The sequence below is a fragment of the Abrus precatorius genome, unplaced genomic scaffold, assembly GCF_003935025.1.
Source record: "Abrus precatorius isolate BTA unplaced genomic scaffold, Abrus_2018 Scaffold5, whole genome shotgun sequence".
Lineage (NCBI taxonomy): Eukaryota > Viridiplantae > Streptophyta > Magnoliopsida > Fabales > Fabaceae > Abrus > Abrus precatorius.
In genome coordinates, this window is record NW_020874395.1 from 15,159,194 (window position 1) to 15,175,347 (window position 16,154).

At 30.2% G+C, this 16,154-nt stretch overlaps 2 protein-coding genes across 2 annotated transcripts; both read right to left on the reverse strand.

The window, feature by feature from the left end:
- Positions 1-290: 290 nt before the first annotated feature.
- On the reverse strand, positions 291-1,410 carry LOC113866776 (LEAF RUST 10 DISEASE-RESISTANCE LOCUS RECEPTOR-LIKE PROTEIN KINASE-like 2.5). Its single transcript, XM_027501575.1, has 2 exons — positions 1,391-1,410; positions 291-1,332 (listed from the first exon to the last, which is right to left on the reverse strand). The coding sequence occupies exons 1-2, from the start codon at positions 1,408-1,410 to the stop codon at positions 291-293; spliced, it is 1,062 nt and encodes a 353-aa protein (XP_027357376.1).
- Positions 1,411-6,539: 5,129 nt separating this feature from the next.
- On the reverse strand, positions 6,540-10,688 carry LOC113866777 (protein SAR DEFICIENT 1-like). Its single transcript, XM_027501576.1, has 7 exons — positions 10,597-10,688; positions 10,342-10,417; positions 9,572-10,133; positions 7,497-7,657; positions 7,196-7,393; positions 7,001-7,100; positions 6,540-6,811 (listed from the first exon to the last, which is right to left on the reverse strand). Exons 1-7 carry the CDS (start codon positions 10,686-10,688, stop codon positions 6,540-6,542), a joined length of 1,461 nt encoding a protein of 486 aa, XP_027357377.1.
- Between the last annotated feature and the right edge of the window lie 5,466 nt (positions 10,689-16,154).

The following is a 16,154-nucleotide window of genomic DNA, read 5'->3' on the forward strand; positions in this document are numbered from 1 at the left end:
AAGCCAACCACCAATGAATAAGCTTATACACATTCCACATGCTTTTGACCATGATTGAACAAATTCTTGACACTAACAGTAAGATTTTATTTTAGAAAAATATTTATTACATTTTGTGTCTCTACTTAATGTAAATAAATACATTATTTTTTAATAAAATTTTATTATTACATGTTTAAACTCAACTCTAAATGTTTTTATGAATAAAAGAAAAACAAAATGTTGAATATTAATGATTCATTTTACAATAAAATCATAAGATGTACCCAAAATATGAAAATAAGTTAATTTCAAGAGGTGGAAGATTCCGGTGCTGATCTAGTAGGAGATGAAAACAGAGGTTTTGGTGGCATTTCTAGGGAATTCATGCTACCTTCCAACATGTCAATCACTCTACTCATTGTAGGTCTATCATTTGGAAATGTTTGAATGCACCATAAACCCACTATGGTCATTCTCTTTGCAATCTCATTTTCTTCTATGGTCATCACCTCATCTAGTCTCAAATCATTGCCCAACTCAAGCCTCTTGTATACCAAATGTGGGAAGAATATCTCACTTGTTTGAGTTGCTTCAGCGTTAATATTCTTTCTCCCTCCCACCATTTCTAGCATCATCATTCCATAGCTATAAACATCACACTTGTGTGAAACTCTTGCAAAATGTCTATTCAACACTTCAGGAGCTACATACCCCATTGTTCCTCTAGCATCTGACATGGAAATAATGCTTTCATTTCTAGGGCAAAGCTTTGCTAGCCCAAAATCTGATATCTTGGGGCAGAAATTTTCATCCAAAAGAATGTTATGTGGTTTTATGTCAAAATGTAAAATTCTAGTATTGCATCCTCTATGCAAGTACTCTAGTCCTCTAGCTATACCCATTGCAATTTGATATATAATATCCCAACTCAAAGGTGTAATGATTTCAGGTCCTTTTCTATAAATGAACTTGTCAAGGGAACCATTGGGCATAAATTCATAGATGAGAGCTCTCTTTTGGCCTTCCAAACAGAACCCAAGAAGAGTGACAACATTAACATGAGAAGTTCTACTGATGCTAGCAACCTCATTGATAAATTCTTCACCATTTTTTTTCGATGCATTCAACATCTTTACGGCCACAGGACTACCATTTGGTAACTTTCCTTTGTACACAGCACCAAAACCACCTTGTCCTAGTTTAACTTCAAAGCTGTTGGTCATTTTCTTGACATCTGATAATTTATATCTTTTTAGAGTTAGAGCACCGTGATTTTTAAGGAATGCTTCAATATGTTGGTTACTCTTTGTAGTCAACCCAAAATTTCCTTGCCATGCTGATGACTTGTATCTAAAATAGAAAAATGTGACACATATCAACAATGCTGCAATTCCTGCACCTGTAACACCTGTTAGCAGATAGATACATTGGGAGCATCAGTGACCATTTGATGTACTTTTATTTCCATAGTAATATATGATGGTGAGAGATAATTATGACATTTTCAATGTTATTATTTGTTTAGCGATAGAATCCTTTCTTCGCCTTCACCTAATGACGGATGCCAGCAAAAGATGGAGTGATAAACATAGTTAAAAATGCCAATATTGATGTCATAGTTAAAAATGAGAAGGAAAATGCTAACAGTTTCGGGTACTTATGAAGGAATCAAAGGGGATAAGTTTTTCCTCAAAAAAATATAATTAAGAAAAACTTGTTTGTTTTCTGTTTTTAAAAATAGTTTTTTCTTTTTACAAGTAAAATTAATAAAATAAAATTTATTTGTTAACATAAGTTTTATTTTTATTTTCTTTTTTAAAAATTATTTTAAAATGTAATTTTTAAAAATTAAAACAAAAACAAACAAGTACTGAATCTTCTCATATGAGTTTCAATGCAGTTAAATGTAATTTTTTTAAGAAATTTTTTGTTGCACTTTTGATGTTCTAGGACACTGGTTAACAAGACTTAAATGAGAATTATGTCATGCATTTTTTATTTTAAAGTTCAGCTTTAATTTTAAAGTAAGTAATATATCGAAGTTATTTCCAAGGGGATGATTATCTAAGCTTGCCTATACAATAAGAACGACAATGATTGATTAAGATGAGATGTATTAAAGATATGTCATAGATATTAAAGGAAACAGTGGAGGGGAAATATAGAAGGAAATTAGATTTTACCTATAATGAGTTTCCTCTTCTTGTTCAATTTATTACCTGCAACAGTACATAGTGAGAGCTAATACGAGTTCCTTAGACTGTCAAGAGTATTGGTGAAAATCTTGTTGGAATGTTATTCTGATAAAATACTTTTTATGTACAATCACTTGCCTTCAGAAACGGAATTACAAATATGGCTTCTTGATATTACTTCAAGCACCTTGTTTTTTTTGTTTTTTCTACTTTATAAAATTTATGACAGAGCAAGTATCCGTACCTTTCCTGATAATCTAAAAGAAATTTCAACTTTAGTATTTAATTTCCTCAATGTTCAAATTAGTTTTATAAAAATTGATAGAAGTTAAAATTAAATATATGCTATCAATATGACTAGAGGAGAATGTAATATAAATGACAAGAAGGAAAATTACATACTAGTAACATGATGAGGTTGTTCTGAGGACTTTGACGAAGAGGGACTGGGCGATAACAGTGCCGGTGTTGGTGTTGGTGTTGGCGTTGGCGTTGGCGATGGTGATGGTGCCGGTGCTAATTTATACCACAAATTCCATTATTTAGTATACATAAAATGCATGACATAGAGATGAGTGGTGCATTGATACATATGAATTAGAGAACTTAACCTTAAGAAATTATATTATATATTTCACATAATCTCTCAAAAATAAGCAGTATGTTTCATGTTCCATCACTTAATATCCTGCGTATGCATAAATAGGTTCATATTAGATCATTTTATTTAGAATCTTAGATATGCATGGTTTACGTTCCAAACACTTAAATTCCTCTGACTTTTTTGTAGGCTCGGATCAAGAAACCGGATTGACGCCAATGTTTCTATGTCTTGTCAAAATTAATTATGCACCAAAGTTTCCGTACCTAATACCAACCATTTTCAATAAGGGCTGAATCTGAGTTCATCAAAAGATGTCAGCATTCGCCCAATGGTGGGTTCCACCAATTACAGTTTTTCCAAGCCGCAATTAGCTCATCTAATTTAAAGTAGGGTGGAGTGTAGACTGGTTAATTAATTAACCCCCTTGTTCGGATGATGGAGTAAAGACTGGTGAATTGAAATGAGTTCCTATTTTTACAGGTGAAAAAAGTTAATATCATTCCATCACATGACACTTTTCTTAACAATTTTAAATTTCATGATGTTAATTCTTGTAGATAAATATTATGCTAAAAGTTGTATAGTTTTGTTAATCTCAACCAAGTAATATTTTTTTTTATTAAAAAAGCATTCTTTACACTTTAAAGGCTAAAATTAACAAAAAAAAAAAAAAAACTATAGACAATTCATTCAATAATAAAAATAATTGCCAAAAACATAGTAGAATGTATACTGCCATCACTTTTCTAGTCTTCTACAGATTTCCTAATGACAATTGGGATCAAGCAATTATGTTCCCCTTCAATTATTATTGCTTCCTAATTGCATCAACAATCTAATATTACATCAAACGAATCTCTAAATTAATCTATGTTGTATAGAAAGAGGAGAAAACTACAACTAATTAAAACCAAGACATTGTCAAAGAAAAGATGACATACTGCTACGATTAACACTGTGACCGTTTCACTGCAAATTAGCATCATATCCGTCCGAACAATGACATGAAAATCCATTCTTAGAAGCATCATTCATCCCACAAACACCTTTACTGTCCTTGCAAGTGGTGCACTTCTTATCATCAACAACATTATAGTACACATCAAACCCACGACCAGCAACTTGTCTCAGAGAATCTATTCCACCATCAGACTCCAAAGTAAATTCCCTAAAAATCAGCACGTTGATACGAAGCTCACATGTCTCAAGCTCTGGAAACTTCCGCAACACCTCATCTGTCATTTCCACATAGAACCCAAACTTGGTTCTATCGTTTTTGCACGTAAAGTTGTTCCCACCGAAGGAAAATCCAATGGGACAACCGTAGAATATGGTGATGTTGTGCATGGTTTCGGGGTATTCGAAGATGTTGGAGCTCAAAGACGTGTTTGTTAAGTCCGAGGAACAATCATCATAGGTAATGTCTGTTCTAACCAACCTCATGCTTTCAGATAACGTGTCAATTCTTAGCACTGAGAAATTTTGTGAACCGAATTGGAATGTAGTGTCTTGATTTGCTTCACAGATCAATTTTAACTGCTCGCTGCTGCCACAGTAATTGGGTCGGTTTTGACCCCAAAAAGGATAGAAAATGTTGGATACTTCTCCGCAGCTGTATGGTCTGCTACACACTGAGAATTTGGTCTCTTCTTCTTTGCTGTGCGATTGTGGTAAGAATGTTAAGAAGAAGAAGGAGAATGTGAGGAATAAGGGGGTATCAACATTCATTCTCACGTGCATGATCATGATCGTGGAGATTGTGTTACCTTATCGTATATTATTAATGAAGTAGTATTAGTATGTTTGTACACCATGGACCATGGTGGAAACAAAAGAGGACCCACGCGTAAAGGAAGCAACTTTTGAGTTTCCTCTTGGAATGGCAAACGGAACAAAGAAAATGAAATTGAAAAAAAAACATACGAAACTTAAATACAGTTTCTTAAGAGTTGTTGACGGTGTTTATATATTAATAAAAAATAGAATTTTATTTTGATAATTTGTGATAACATTAATTAAATGTCACATTTTTTAGTTAAATACATTTTTAATTTTAATTTATAAACAATATTAATATTAATTGTATCTATAACAACACGTAAATTTTGTTTTTGGAGAAATATTGGAGAAAAGAATTGATCATGTGTTATTATGATTTTAGATATATCTTTTTACATGTGACATTTTACAACTCTTTATCCTTTTTATAAAACACATTCTAAAAAGTTTTAGTAGTATTTTTATATCGCACTTTATAATTTTTATAAAACATTTATTATATTTTTTATTTGTTCTTAATAAATGTAGTTGGTAGAAATTTAAATTAAAATGAATAAAAATAAATGTTGATAGTGAAGATAAGTTTAATGATATTAAATAAGAGTAATATTATCTTGTTATAATTACTGATAATTCGCTTATAAATTAAACATGCAAAGTTTGACACATGTTATCTGTGCTCTAATTCTTCTTAGGTTTCATTTTTTTTTTTTACTTTGAACAACTGGTCCAAATCTTTTTTTTGTCAACAGTGGGTGGATCGCAAAAGTCGAACGACTTATAAAAGATCTCGGCCCAAGTCCAAAAAGTCAGTTTTCAGCTTTTTCTTATCAGCCCAAATCCGATTGTTGAACTGATAAAATCCGAATACACTTTTGGAGTAGAACAATCCGAAAAACAAAGATAAACTTTGGGCCTTCCAAGTCATACCTGAGTGATCAATTTTACAAAAGGAAAAATATCTTGACAAAAAAAAATAAAGAGAAATTATATTCCATACTGCATTTAGGGCAGTAAAATGGGTGAATGAATGAAAGAAATAAAGAAAAAAGAGATATGATAGATGATGTGATAAAAATCAAAGAGATAAAAAAAAATTAGTTTAAAAGAAATTAAATATTAGAGTTATTGACAAAATTACTATAAAGCTTTACCCAAAAGGCCATGAAAAAATCTCAGGTGGAAGATTCTGGAACTGATCTAGTAGGAGAAGAAAGCATAGGTTTTGGTGGCATTTGAAGGGGATTCATTACTTTCCAACGTATCTATTACTCTACTCATTGTACATCTATCATTTGGAAACGTTTTTTAATGCATCATAAACCCACTAGTCATTCTCATCGATAAATCAGAACTTTCTTGTGGCCTTCCAAACAAAATCCAAGAATTGTGTCTACTAATGCTACCAACCTCATTCATAAATTTTTTTCTCAACATAATTTTACTTTTTGAAAAAAAAAAAAGGAAAATTTTACTTGTCGTGTAGATGACATACATTTACTACACCAAATTATGATGCATATCATCGTGAATCCTTCCCTTACCACACTTGCAATAACTGTTAACGGATATATTAGGAGAAATAAAAAAAATTGAAAAAAAGATGTCTGTTTTGTGCATAGATTTAATAAAAGAAATTGCATAGAAAATTAAAGCAGATAAGGGGATCACATGATCGATATTATGTTACAACACATCACACTGTTTTCTGGTGGGTAAACACTTTGGTAAAAGAGCAACATAGATCTTCTAGGATGAAGGAGACATGCCCATCACTCCCATATCTCATAAAATGAACCTGACGCCTATACACTAAGCTAAGCTTAATTTGATCCCTTCACTAGTTGAACTTGCTAGTATATACAACATAAAGCCAAATTACTTCACTAGTTGAGCATTTTCTTTTTATGTTTTTTTTTGGTGTTTTGCATGTATTAATGCCTATACATACTGTGCATCTGAAGGAACTTTTGGTACACCTAATTCTGTCCTGTGGCCCCATCAATGTTTACAGAGCCAGAACCTGAAGCTGTTATGTCACCATCTGATTGTGAACCTGAGAAACGAAAAGGAAAGCCATTGGCAAATGGTGCTGTGCTATAGGCTTGATTCAGTGACCACTCACAGCATCCCATTTGTGCACTGTTGTTTGCTACATAGCTGGCAGATTTGTCACCATAATATTGGTTTTGATCATATGAGACTACTGATGCTGGTTGAGAGTTTGGAAATTGCTCCACAGTTTGATCACCTGTTATTTTAGTTGAATCCAGGTAAGTCACTTTTGTGTTATTCAAAATTGAATCAACTATTAGTCAAATTATGAAAAAAAAAAAATGAAATTATATGATGTGAGTTTAAAATTGAATAAATTTATTACTATTAACTTATAAATAATTTGGCATAGACATGAAAAAGGGTCTTGATTAATTGAAAATACCTTGGGTTAACAAAGCAATGTTGTCATTCAGCACTGCATCAATTTCGTCCAACATATGCCATCTAGCATATGCTTCTCTCACCAATTTGTCTATATAGGTCTGCAAATGTAAATAATAGCATCCACTAAAATGAATTAGAGGATCAAAATTAAGGGAATAAATTGAATCTTGAGTAGATGGTTCATTGTATGTACCCTATTCATCATATGGCTAAGATCTCTGTTGGAAAATGTCTGTCCATTGATATCAGCTCTAATTAATTTGCATATTGGATCCAGAAAAAGAGTAAATTGTGATCCACGGTATATGTAGATCTTGCTCCCCATGTCACAAGTCATTGCATGCTTGATTGTGCCTTCCCACATTTTGTCTGACATTCCAAGGCCTAAAATCTGGTCACAGAAACATTAAGTAAATAATTAATTTCATATACTTCTTAAATAAGAATTTTAAAAAATTGTGACTAGTAAAGAAACATGATATAAAGATAGATACCCTTCTTAGCTTAGGAGTATCAACAACTGCTAATTTGAGAAATTCTTGCACTGTTTTGATCCCCGCGGAGGACAACTTTCTATGGAAAGCTCCATCTTTCCCAATCTTCTCTAGGCGCCATATATCATCATGAAGCATTGGAGGGTGGTGCTTTTTGTACACTTCAAATGTATAAAAAATTAATAAGAAGAAATAAAATATAGATATTTGCTGCATAATCAATATATGAATAATAAATTCCTCTCAGAACTGGCAAAAATGTTAGATGCAATTAGATATGAAAATTAACTTGCGTTAAATTAATATTAATGCAATATTATTCTCACTAGCTCAAAAATGACCCTCCGAAAAAAGTCCTCGTTAATTAATTAAAAAATTTCCACTAGGCACGTGATTGACCTTGTTTCTTTTAACAATTGACTAGAGATGGATCCACAACCAGCAATTTGAAATTTTTTTTTTTTAAATAAAAAGCATAAATCGGTATAGGTATAGGATATGACAGAAAATAAAAGCAAAGGCTAGCATGCGTCACAATTATTATGGCTTCAATAAACTGGGATATATTAGCCAAGTGGGTTTCTTGATTTCACACTTACAGTTGTAATGGTGGGACCTTGACCTTGAGCAGCTAATACTATTAGTATGCATGCTGGACAAGGCTCTTAGCCGTGTGTTTGACCAACAATCACTTTTCAGCTATCATAAAAGAATGTCCAGACAAAACAGAAGAAAAGAAACAAAAGTGTTGAATTGACTATAACTTTGCGGACCAAAGGATGAAAAGATATACCCCTTCTAGTTGGGAATACAACCTGTTTCCATTACAATGAAGGGTGACATAAGTAAAAGTGGAACAGCAATCAACATAATCTTGAACTATTTCATCCCAATGAATTATTAGATTATTAGTACGTTTTATTATAAATATTTCTTTAATCTGTATGTAGATATACATGCATTAATTGTATGACAGTGATCCTCCTTATATAAATAGTACTTAATTTAATTATCAGTTTTGATATGTTGATCTGCTACCTTGTACAATTTAGCAGCATGAATCGATAGAGTTATCAGATTGTTGTAGTATAAGTTTTGGCTATACGATAATTTTATGTTTATTATTGATAGTCTGACTTTTTGTTAGTCTGTTATGTCATTTTTTTGGCCACGTCTATGAAGATTAAAATATATTGTCATCAAATAGTTCGTCCATTAATCAGGACAAAAGCGATTGAATCAAGAGACTTTTCGTTTAAGAGAAATAGACTCTCCTTTCTGATCAGTAGTTATCAACAACCAATGCGAGTAGAATAAAGGAATGGTAGGATATTGTGGACCAATTATTATTTGTCACACTAGCAACTATTTATGAGTAGTAATTATCAACAAATATCAACTAGACAAATAAATTAAAGTGAAACAACAATACGTCAATGCGTATGTATCAAGCACATATCTAGGTGGAAGAATACAATGTGAGAACGAGAAGAAGATACACTCACATGATAAATTTAAAAAAAAAAGTGATTCAAACTCAAAAAAAAGTTCTTCATCTAATGTTCACATTAATTTTAACAACAACGATATTTAATTAATAGAAGAAGAAAACAATTAAGGAATTGAAGCTGGTTGCAAAAAAGATAGACGGCATTAATTAATAGATAAGTACATAAAAAAGAGTTCTAAATGTAATATTCACACTCATTACATATATGCGATTAATTATATCAATTCATACTGAGTAATTCTTGTATATGCACAATATCTATAAATAGCATCAAAGCTCAACATACACTAATTAATAATTAAAAATTAACAAAATCCTTGCTCAAATTAATGTCTTCAGTTTTTCATTAGTTGAGTTTATAATTAATATTATGTCCATACAAGAACTACTCATTTGTGCAACTTTCACAAAATTCTTTTCGTGCAATGCGTGTTTTTCCCCTTCTTGTGATCATTCATGATTCCAAATAGCAAAAATATATTTCATAATAAAAGAAACGCAAGTCATATTATTGATAATATACTATATATGTTACTATATAATATATGAAGTTGGTAGAACTTACATTCTCCACGATGATCCTTAACAACAAATGCCTCAGTCATGGCTTCACGAATCCGAACACCATGATTACTCCCAGGTGCCACCCTAACTGCAACCCTAAACTTCCTACCCCGAATCCAGCTTGAGTTATCAGTGAACTCAATGTCCCCAATTGGTGCCATTCCATCTCTCATGGTCACACTCAATTCTCCAGCAAGCAATGGTCTCTTCCCAGTTCTCGCCTTCACTATGTGGCTATTGAATTCCTCACTCGTCCAATGCTCATTATCATCACCACCAAGTGGAAAATCACCATCCAAAACCACAATCTCTAGCTTGAGGGCATGTGGGACACTAGTGGAGACCACTTGGCCATTGCTTTTGTCCACAAGAAGTACGTTGATTGGGTTCCCATCAGTGTCAAGAATCCTACTAGCCGTGAAAATAGGGAGGGAAAGCCTTTTGTTGAAGGAGAGTTGCAAGCTTGATGGTTGCTCCATTGCTTCGATTCTCAATGAAGGAGATCTATTATAGGAGGAGAGTGGACAGTATTGTCTCATAACTCTCTCAACCTCTTCACTCACCTAATAATAACAAAATAGAGAAAACAACATCAAATTAATGATTGCTATATATATAACAAGTGCAAGTGGAGACAATTAATTAACCCAAATATATATATATATATATATATATATATATATGTCGAACTCCAAACAGCTAACGTAAAATTTGTATAAACTCATCATACATAATATATAAGCCTTATTGCGAGGTAGATTAATGACTTACAACTCTTTTAAGCAACGGTTCCATGGCTGATAAAAGGTTCTGCACGTTTTTCACCATAACCACTTCACCTATCACTCTGCCAATGGAATAGAAGAATAAGAAGAGAAAATGGTGTGATGCATGAAAAGTAGATGATAATGAAGTTTTGCCAATGGATCAAATCATTCGTGAATAAAGAAAATGGATGCAAGTATAATCAAATAAACCCTAGCTATATGTATATATATTGGTAGAATCTACGTAAATAGTACATACGAAGCAAAAGAAGGTCTATTAGTCTTCATCCGTTTGTCACTTAGCTTATCAGGGTCTTGATCAGAATCATTGAAAAACCTTTTTGCAGCCATTTTTTTGTGAAGAATTAATTTGGGGCTTGAGAATGAAAGGGGTTGGTGTGAGGTAGCACTAATTAAGCAAGAAGATAGAGAGAGGGCGAGCAGGAGAGGTAATTGTACATGCTATGCCATTTATAGCCCAAAATATGTAGGATGTATTATTGAATTGCTTAAAGTAATTATAATAATAAACATAAAAATATGGATGCTTCTAGGAATGTTGGAGGAAATAGCCAAGCAGTTAGCACAAACAACGTTGTGGCCTATGCTGCCGATCACACATGATGTAACGACTTTTGGCGTCAAGAGTCAAGCTAGACGATCCAATGAGCCATCCCAAGTCAACTCATCTCTTCCACTTCTCTAGAAATCTGAAGGGTAAAAGGGTAATTAGAATAACCCAGAAATTTTGGAACTCCTTTCTCTGTGACTTGAATGGTGTATAAAAAAATTAAACCTGGACCACTCAACATCAGATTCGTATCATGTTCAAAATAAAAATGGTCATGATTGATATAAAGATTTCAGGGAAAGTTTACAAGCAATAATTATTACAAGCCATATGTGTTAAATTTTTTGATAAATATATAATAATAGCAATGTTATAATAAGTATGAAAAATACTTTCTTGGAAAAGGTAAAACTTACTTGAATAATCTTTATGTCATGAAAGAATTAACATTTAAATGTCGACTAAAAACTGTTCTGAGTATAAATACAAAAATATTGTTGTGTGGCTGTTTAAAATAACTATTATTAGATAGATTTCACGTCCAAATCTCACTTATGAGGTTTTAACGGATTTTCAACTGCTTGAATCGAATTGGGTCTTATATATAACACTGCTTGAAACTGAAGCACAGAGAATATTTTTGGTTCCTCACTTTGTTAGGGCAATTTGTTTTTATGTCATTTGCTGTCTTGTTATGTTTGTCTTTATGGTTTGAATGCTTAATTGATGTGATTATTACAGTGTTTGGTCAAACTACATGTTTCTAGGAAGGATCAATCGAATGCGTGTTAAGGGTCTTCCGAGCTCATCAAGCTTTTGAAAGTCATGTACGAAAACAAGAAACTCGCTTGTAATTACTAGTAACGAAGCAGTATTTACAAAAGGATTCTAGGTACTGTTTGTTTATTAAGACAAATTTTAACTTTTTTTTTTATATATAGAGTGAAATCTTATATATTCTTAACTTTCTGAAGTGTTTGAACCGTTGCTAGCCTTTCAGGCAAGATCATAAAAACATCTTCTTCTTTCTTTACATTAAAAAAATTATAATAAATGTTAAAATGACCAGTCATGAAAAATGAAAAGAAAAGGGAGTAATATTATACCTCAGAATTTCATCCATATATTTTACCCAAAAACAAAAACAAAAGAATTTCATCCAAACATGCAGGAACGATATATACGCATACTATCACAAGTTGAAATCTAACAATGGTTGAATTTATTCAATTTATATATTCGATCTTCTTCTCTAATAATAAATGCTTGAATCAACCCTTAATTAAGGTGGGTATTTTGGTGGTGACTCTAGCTATATTATTCTCTACCGACGAACCAAAAAGTGATAGGAGTGGATGTTTGCTATACCAAGTACTCAGTATAAACAACGCATAATTTAGTATAATCAATATGTCTATGTCAAGACTGGAAATCCCTTGGTTATCAACACCATAATTCAACCACCAGTTCCACATATGTTTTTTTCTCTTGAGTAATGCTCAACATTCACTTTGCAATATTTAAAATGTTTTTATTATTTAATTATGATAATTGATTAACATCATAATTTATGTATTCGCACTCTAAATTTAACTCATAATTTCAAATGTTTGCAAGAAAGCATAATACCTGTTAAAATAAAATAATACGATAAAGTATTTATTAATTTTATTTTTATATAAAATATTGTAAATTTAGTTTACTTAATAAAAACTTTCAAATTAACTATTTAATAAATGTAGTTATATTTTTAATAAAAAATTAATACCTTTTAATAAAAAAAAGTACATAAAGAAGGAAGTGAGAAATTTGGTAGCTTGTAACCTATTTTAAATGTTCAAGGCAACGTGCTCTGTTGAGCTTGAATTCCTCCCCAAACGAATCCATGTGGAATATGACGCGTTGCCGGCCATTAAAGTTTTCCAAAAACTTACATTTCATAAGAGACAAAATTATGAAATTACATATATTTCTCATTCAAATTTACTCAAAACAAAACAATTTCAATTAATTATTCAATTTCAAAATGTAGCTGTTAGACTTAATAGTAATCACACGCGGTGATAAACACGTTTTCCGTAAGCTTTACTTTTTACTCGATCAACTACGTCTGAAAATATTATTAATTTTAAGGTGAGTTTGAAGGATATATAATAAAAAAATTTAAAATTTGTTAAAAATCATGTTAAATTTTTGGGATTTTAATAAAAATTATTATATTTTTAAAAATATAGATTAGATAAATTGTTAAAAATAATATACGTACAGAGATCGGTTTCGCAGAAAATGCTTATGCAATTGGGTGTGGAAGAATTTCCATTAAGAAGACAATGATCGTGATGTATAACATTTTGTATGTGAAGGAGGAGAAGTGAAGCTTTCAAGCAGTTTCTTTGTAATTTTATAACGAATCTTTGAGATTCCTTGTTTTTTGGTTGTCAAGTCTGGTCCAAAGGACACTGTAAAGTCTGCATTAATCAAAGAAAAATCATATTTATGCAACCAAAATATGCAATAATTCGTGTAAATAAAAGCAAAATTTTAAAAATATATAAAATAAGATAAGTGATATATTAAAAAAATGTAATATAATTTTATTGTGTGAATATGATATCTCTTAAAATATTGAAAAGTTAGTCTAGGAGTTTGGACTGGTATATGCTTGGACTAATTGAATATATATGAAGGTACCTGCATAACGCGGGTTTCGTTCTCTTCAATAATCAAACGAGTCTTAAGCAAAAGTTCATAATGGCTTTGATTGGCATGTGTTGATTTTTCAACTGATTTTCTTGGACATTTGTATTAATTGTTGATTAGAAAAGTGTCGTAAAAAAACTCATGCATCATCAAAATTCAAAAGGGTATCTTTTGAGGTTTGAACTATTTCTAGAAACATATAGTTATTATCAAACTAATCAGTTTAATTATTAATATCGTTCAATTTAAATTAATTTGAGAATGTTAATTTTCAACTATGAAATATAGTTTGTGATATAATATACTATAATATATGATTTAATTAATAAGAACTATATATTTTTGTCGAAATATTATTTTAGTATAAATTACAAAAACTAATTTTTAACTTTAAACTAAATAAGTCCATCGATTTGATTATTAATCTCAAAAACGTCAAATTAATCATGTTTGAGAATAATATAATTTAATGACAGAAACAACAGTACAGCTCAGTTTGACTTGACTGATATTTATTAAAAATTAATGACTCTGTTCAAAACTTTAAATTTTGGTATAATTCAACCAAATTTTGATTAAGTCACGCATTTTAAAAAAAAAAGATTTTTTTAATATTATTCTTTAAACTCAAATCTATTTTGATAAAAGTTTGGTATTTAAATTTTTGCAAATTGTTTAAATAGAATCTTATTTTAATTAAATAAAATAATTAAGTGATGTGTAGGTAATAATTTAATGAGAAACAAGTAAAATACACGTTTAATAAATACTTTTATTTTTTTATATCTTTCTTGATAACGTCATTTTATATTTTGGCTCTTAACTCATATTTTTAGTACATAGAATAGAAAAAATATATTTATCAACCCAATATTTAAATTGATAAAAGAAAAGTTAAAATCATTTAATCTTATTTCGTTATGAAAAAATATAAGAAAGCAAAGAATATTAGAACCAGTTCCATTACAAATTATTGCCCCCACAATTGAAAGAAAATGAGAGAGAGAAGAATATACGTGTTTAAGAGCGGAATCAAGATTTTGATTCAACTAGAGTCAAGACTAAAGTATTATATCATTTAAAAAATACACACAATTTTTTTATTGATAAAATATAATATTATTATAAAAAATAATTGTATAAACTTGATGTGTGTGCGTGTATTTTTTATTAGATTAAGTTAATAAATCTTAAAAATGATTATAGTAGACTCTTATTCAATTAAAAATATCTCTCTCTTTTTTTTTAATATGACCATATATATATCATGAAAGAATTTAAATTTATTTATCAATATGTCTTTATTTTTCTTATTGTATACCATATATACATATAAACACATATCTTCTCATTATTTTACCATGCCAAGTATATATAAAAAAGGAGAAAATATTATCCTTTATATTTTTATTTTTATTTTATCTTTTATCAGTTGAAACAACTTTAAATTGTATTTATTTTTTAATTATTTATTTTCTCTGATTTCTTGTCGTTCTACTTTTTTTCAACTTTTTGTTTCATATTCAAAACAAAAAAACATAGTATATTTGACCGGACGAGTTTATCATTGCCAATAACTACGCATTTCAAGTTTTCAACTTTGAATACCGTAAAACACGTTTTATTTTCTGATAATTAATCCATTGAACACACGTAATCAATCTATGTCAACCTTAAAAACAACTAAAATTAGGGTCAGAGTTTTTGACATTACATACAAATGTGACTCTGAACGTGAATCCTTTGAATTCAGTAGAAAAAAAAGCTAATATTCAAAGGATAAATATATTAAGCACTAATGACTAAGCACAAATATTTCAACTAATATAACAAATTAGTTTTTACAGCTTCAATATTTACGTAGAAATATCATTTTTAATTAAAAATATTATTTCGATGAAAAACAAAAACATGAGTTGATTTTAAAGAGAGAATCTAAATCGCTTGCTTCATACCTGATAAAAATTAAACATGCCTTAAACTTTAAGTCATTTTGTTCTTTTCTTTCACCCGTTAATTTTATGAATATCTTGTGTAGCTATGAGTTGACATTAGCATTATGCACTTTAATTTAATTAAGTTTATGTAAAGTCATATATACTTGCCAAAGTCTTGAAGATTTTGAAGACCCCAATTTGGCTTTGTTTTAAATTAATTTTAATTTATAAGTGGGTTGTTTTGTTCATAACTTACTAGTTCTTGAGGAACAATTTTAAAAAAAGAAGAAGAAGAATACTGAAAGTCAAATTAGGAATATAAGTACAGGGAAAAGTTGAGTCTATTATTTAAATAAGTAGTCTTCCTCCCAGTAAATATGATTCAAAAGTCTCCGTTATATTTGATATATGAATTCTTATATAAGATATAAGGATAATAAAATTCAAACCATTAATTAAAAAAATATTTAGTTAGGTAGTGACAAGATTTTAGTTGTTGAGTTGATTAATATATATCAAGTATTTTAAAATTGTCCATTTAAATATAAATAGTTCAATATTTACTGTGAAAATAAAATTTAAAATAAAGTAGAAAATATTATAATTGGG

Excerpts from the sequence above, each read along its gene's own strand:
- LOC113866776 (XM_027501575.1), bottom strand. The coding sequence starts at position 1,410 with ATGTATCTATCTGCTAACAG. Across the intron at positions 1,333-1,390 it reads ATGTATCTATCTGCTAACAG|ATACAAGTCATCAGCATGGC; the intron begins GTGTTACAGGTG and ends TTTCTATTTTAG.
- LOC113866777 (XM_027501576.1), bottom strand. The coding sequence starts at position 10,688 with ATGGCTGCAAAAAGGTTTTTCAATGATTCTGATCAAGACCCTGATAAG. Across the intron at positions 10,418-10,596 it reads AATAGACCTTCTTTTGCTTC|AGTGATAGGTGAAGTGGTTA; the intron begins GTATGTACTATT and ends TTCCATTGGCAG. Across the intron at positions 7,394-7,496 it reads ATACTCCTAAGCTAAGAAGG|ATTTTAGGCCTTGGAATGTC; the intron begins GTATCTATCTTT and ends TTCTGTGACCAG.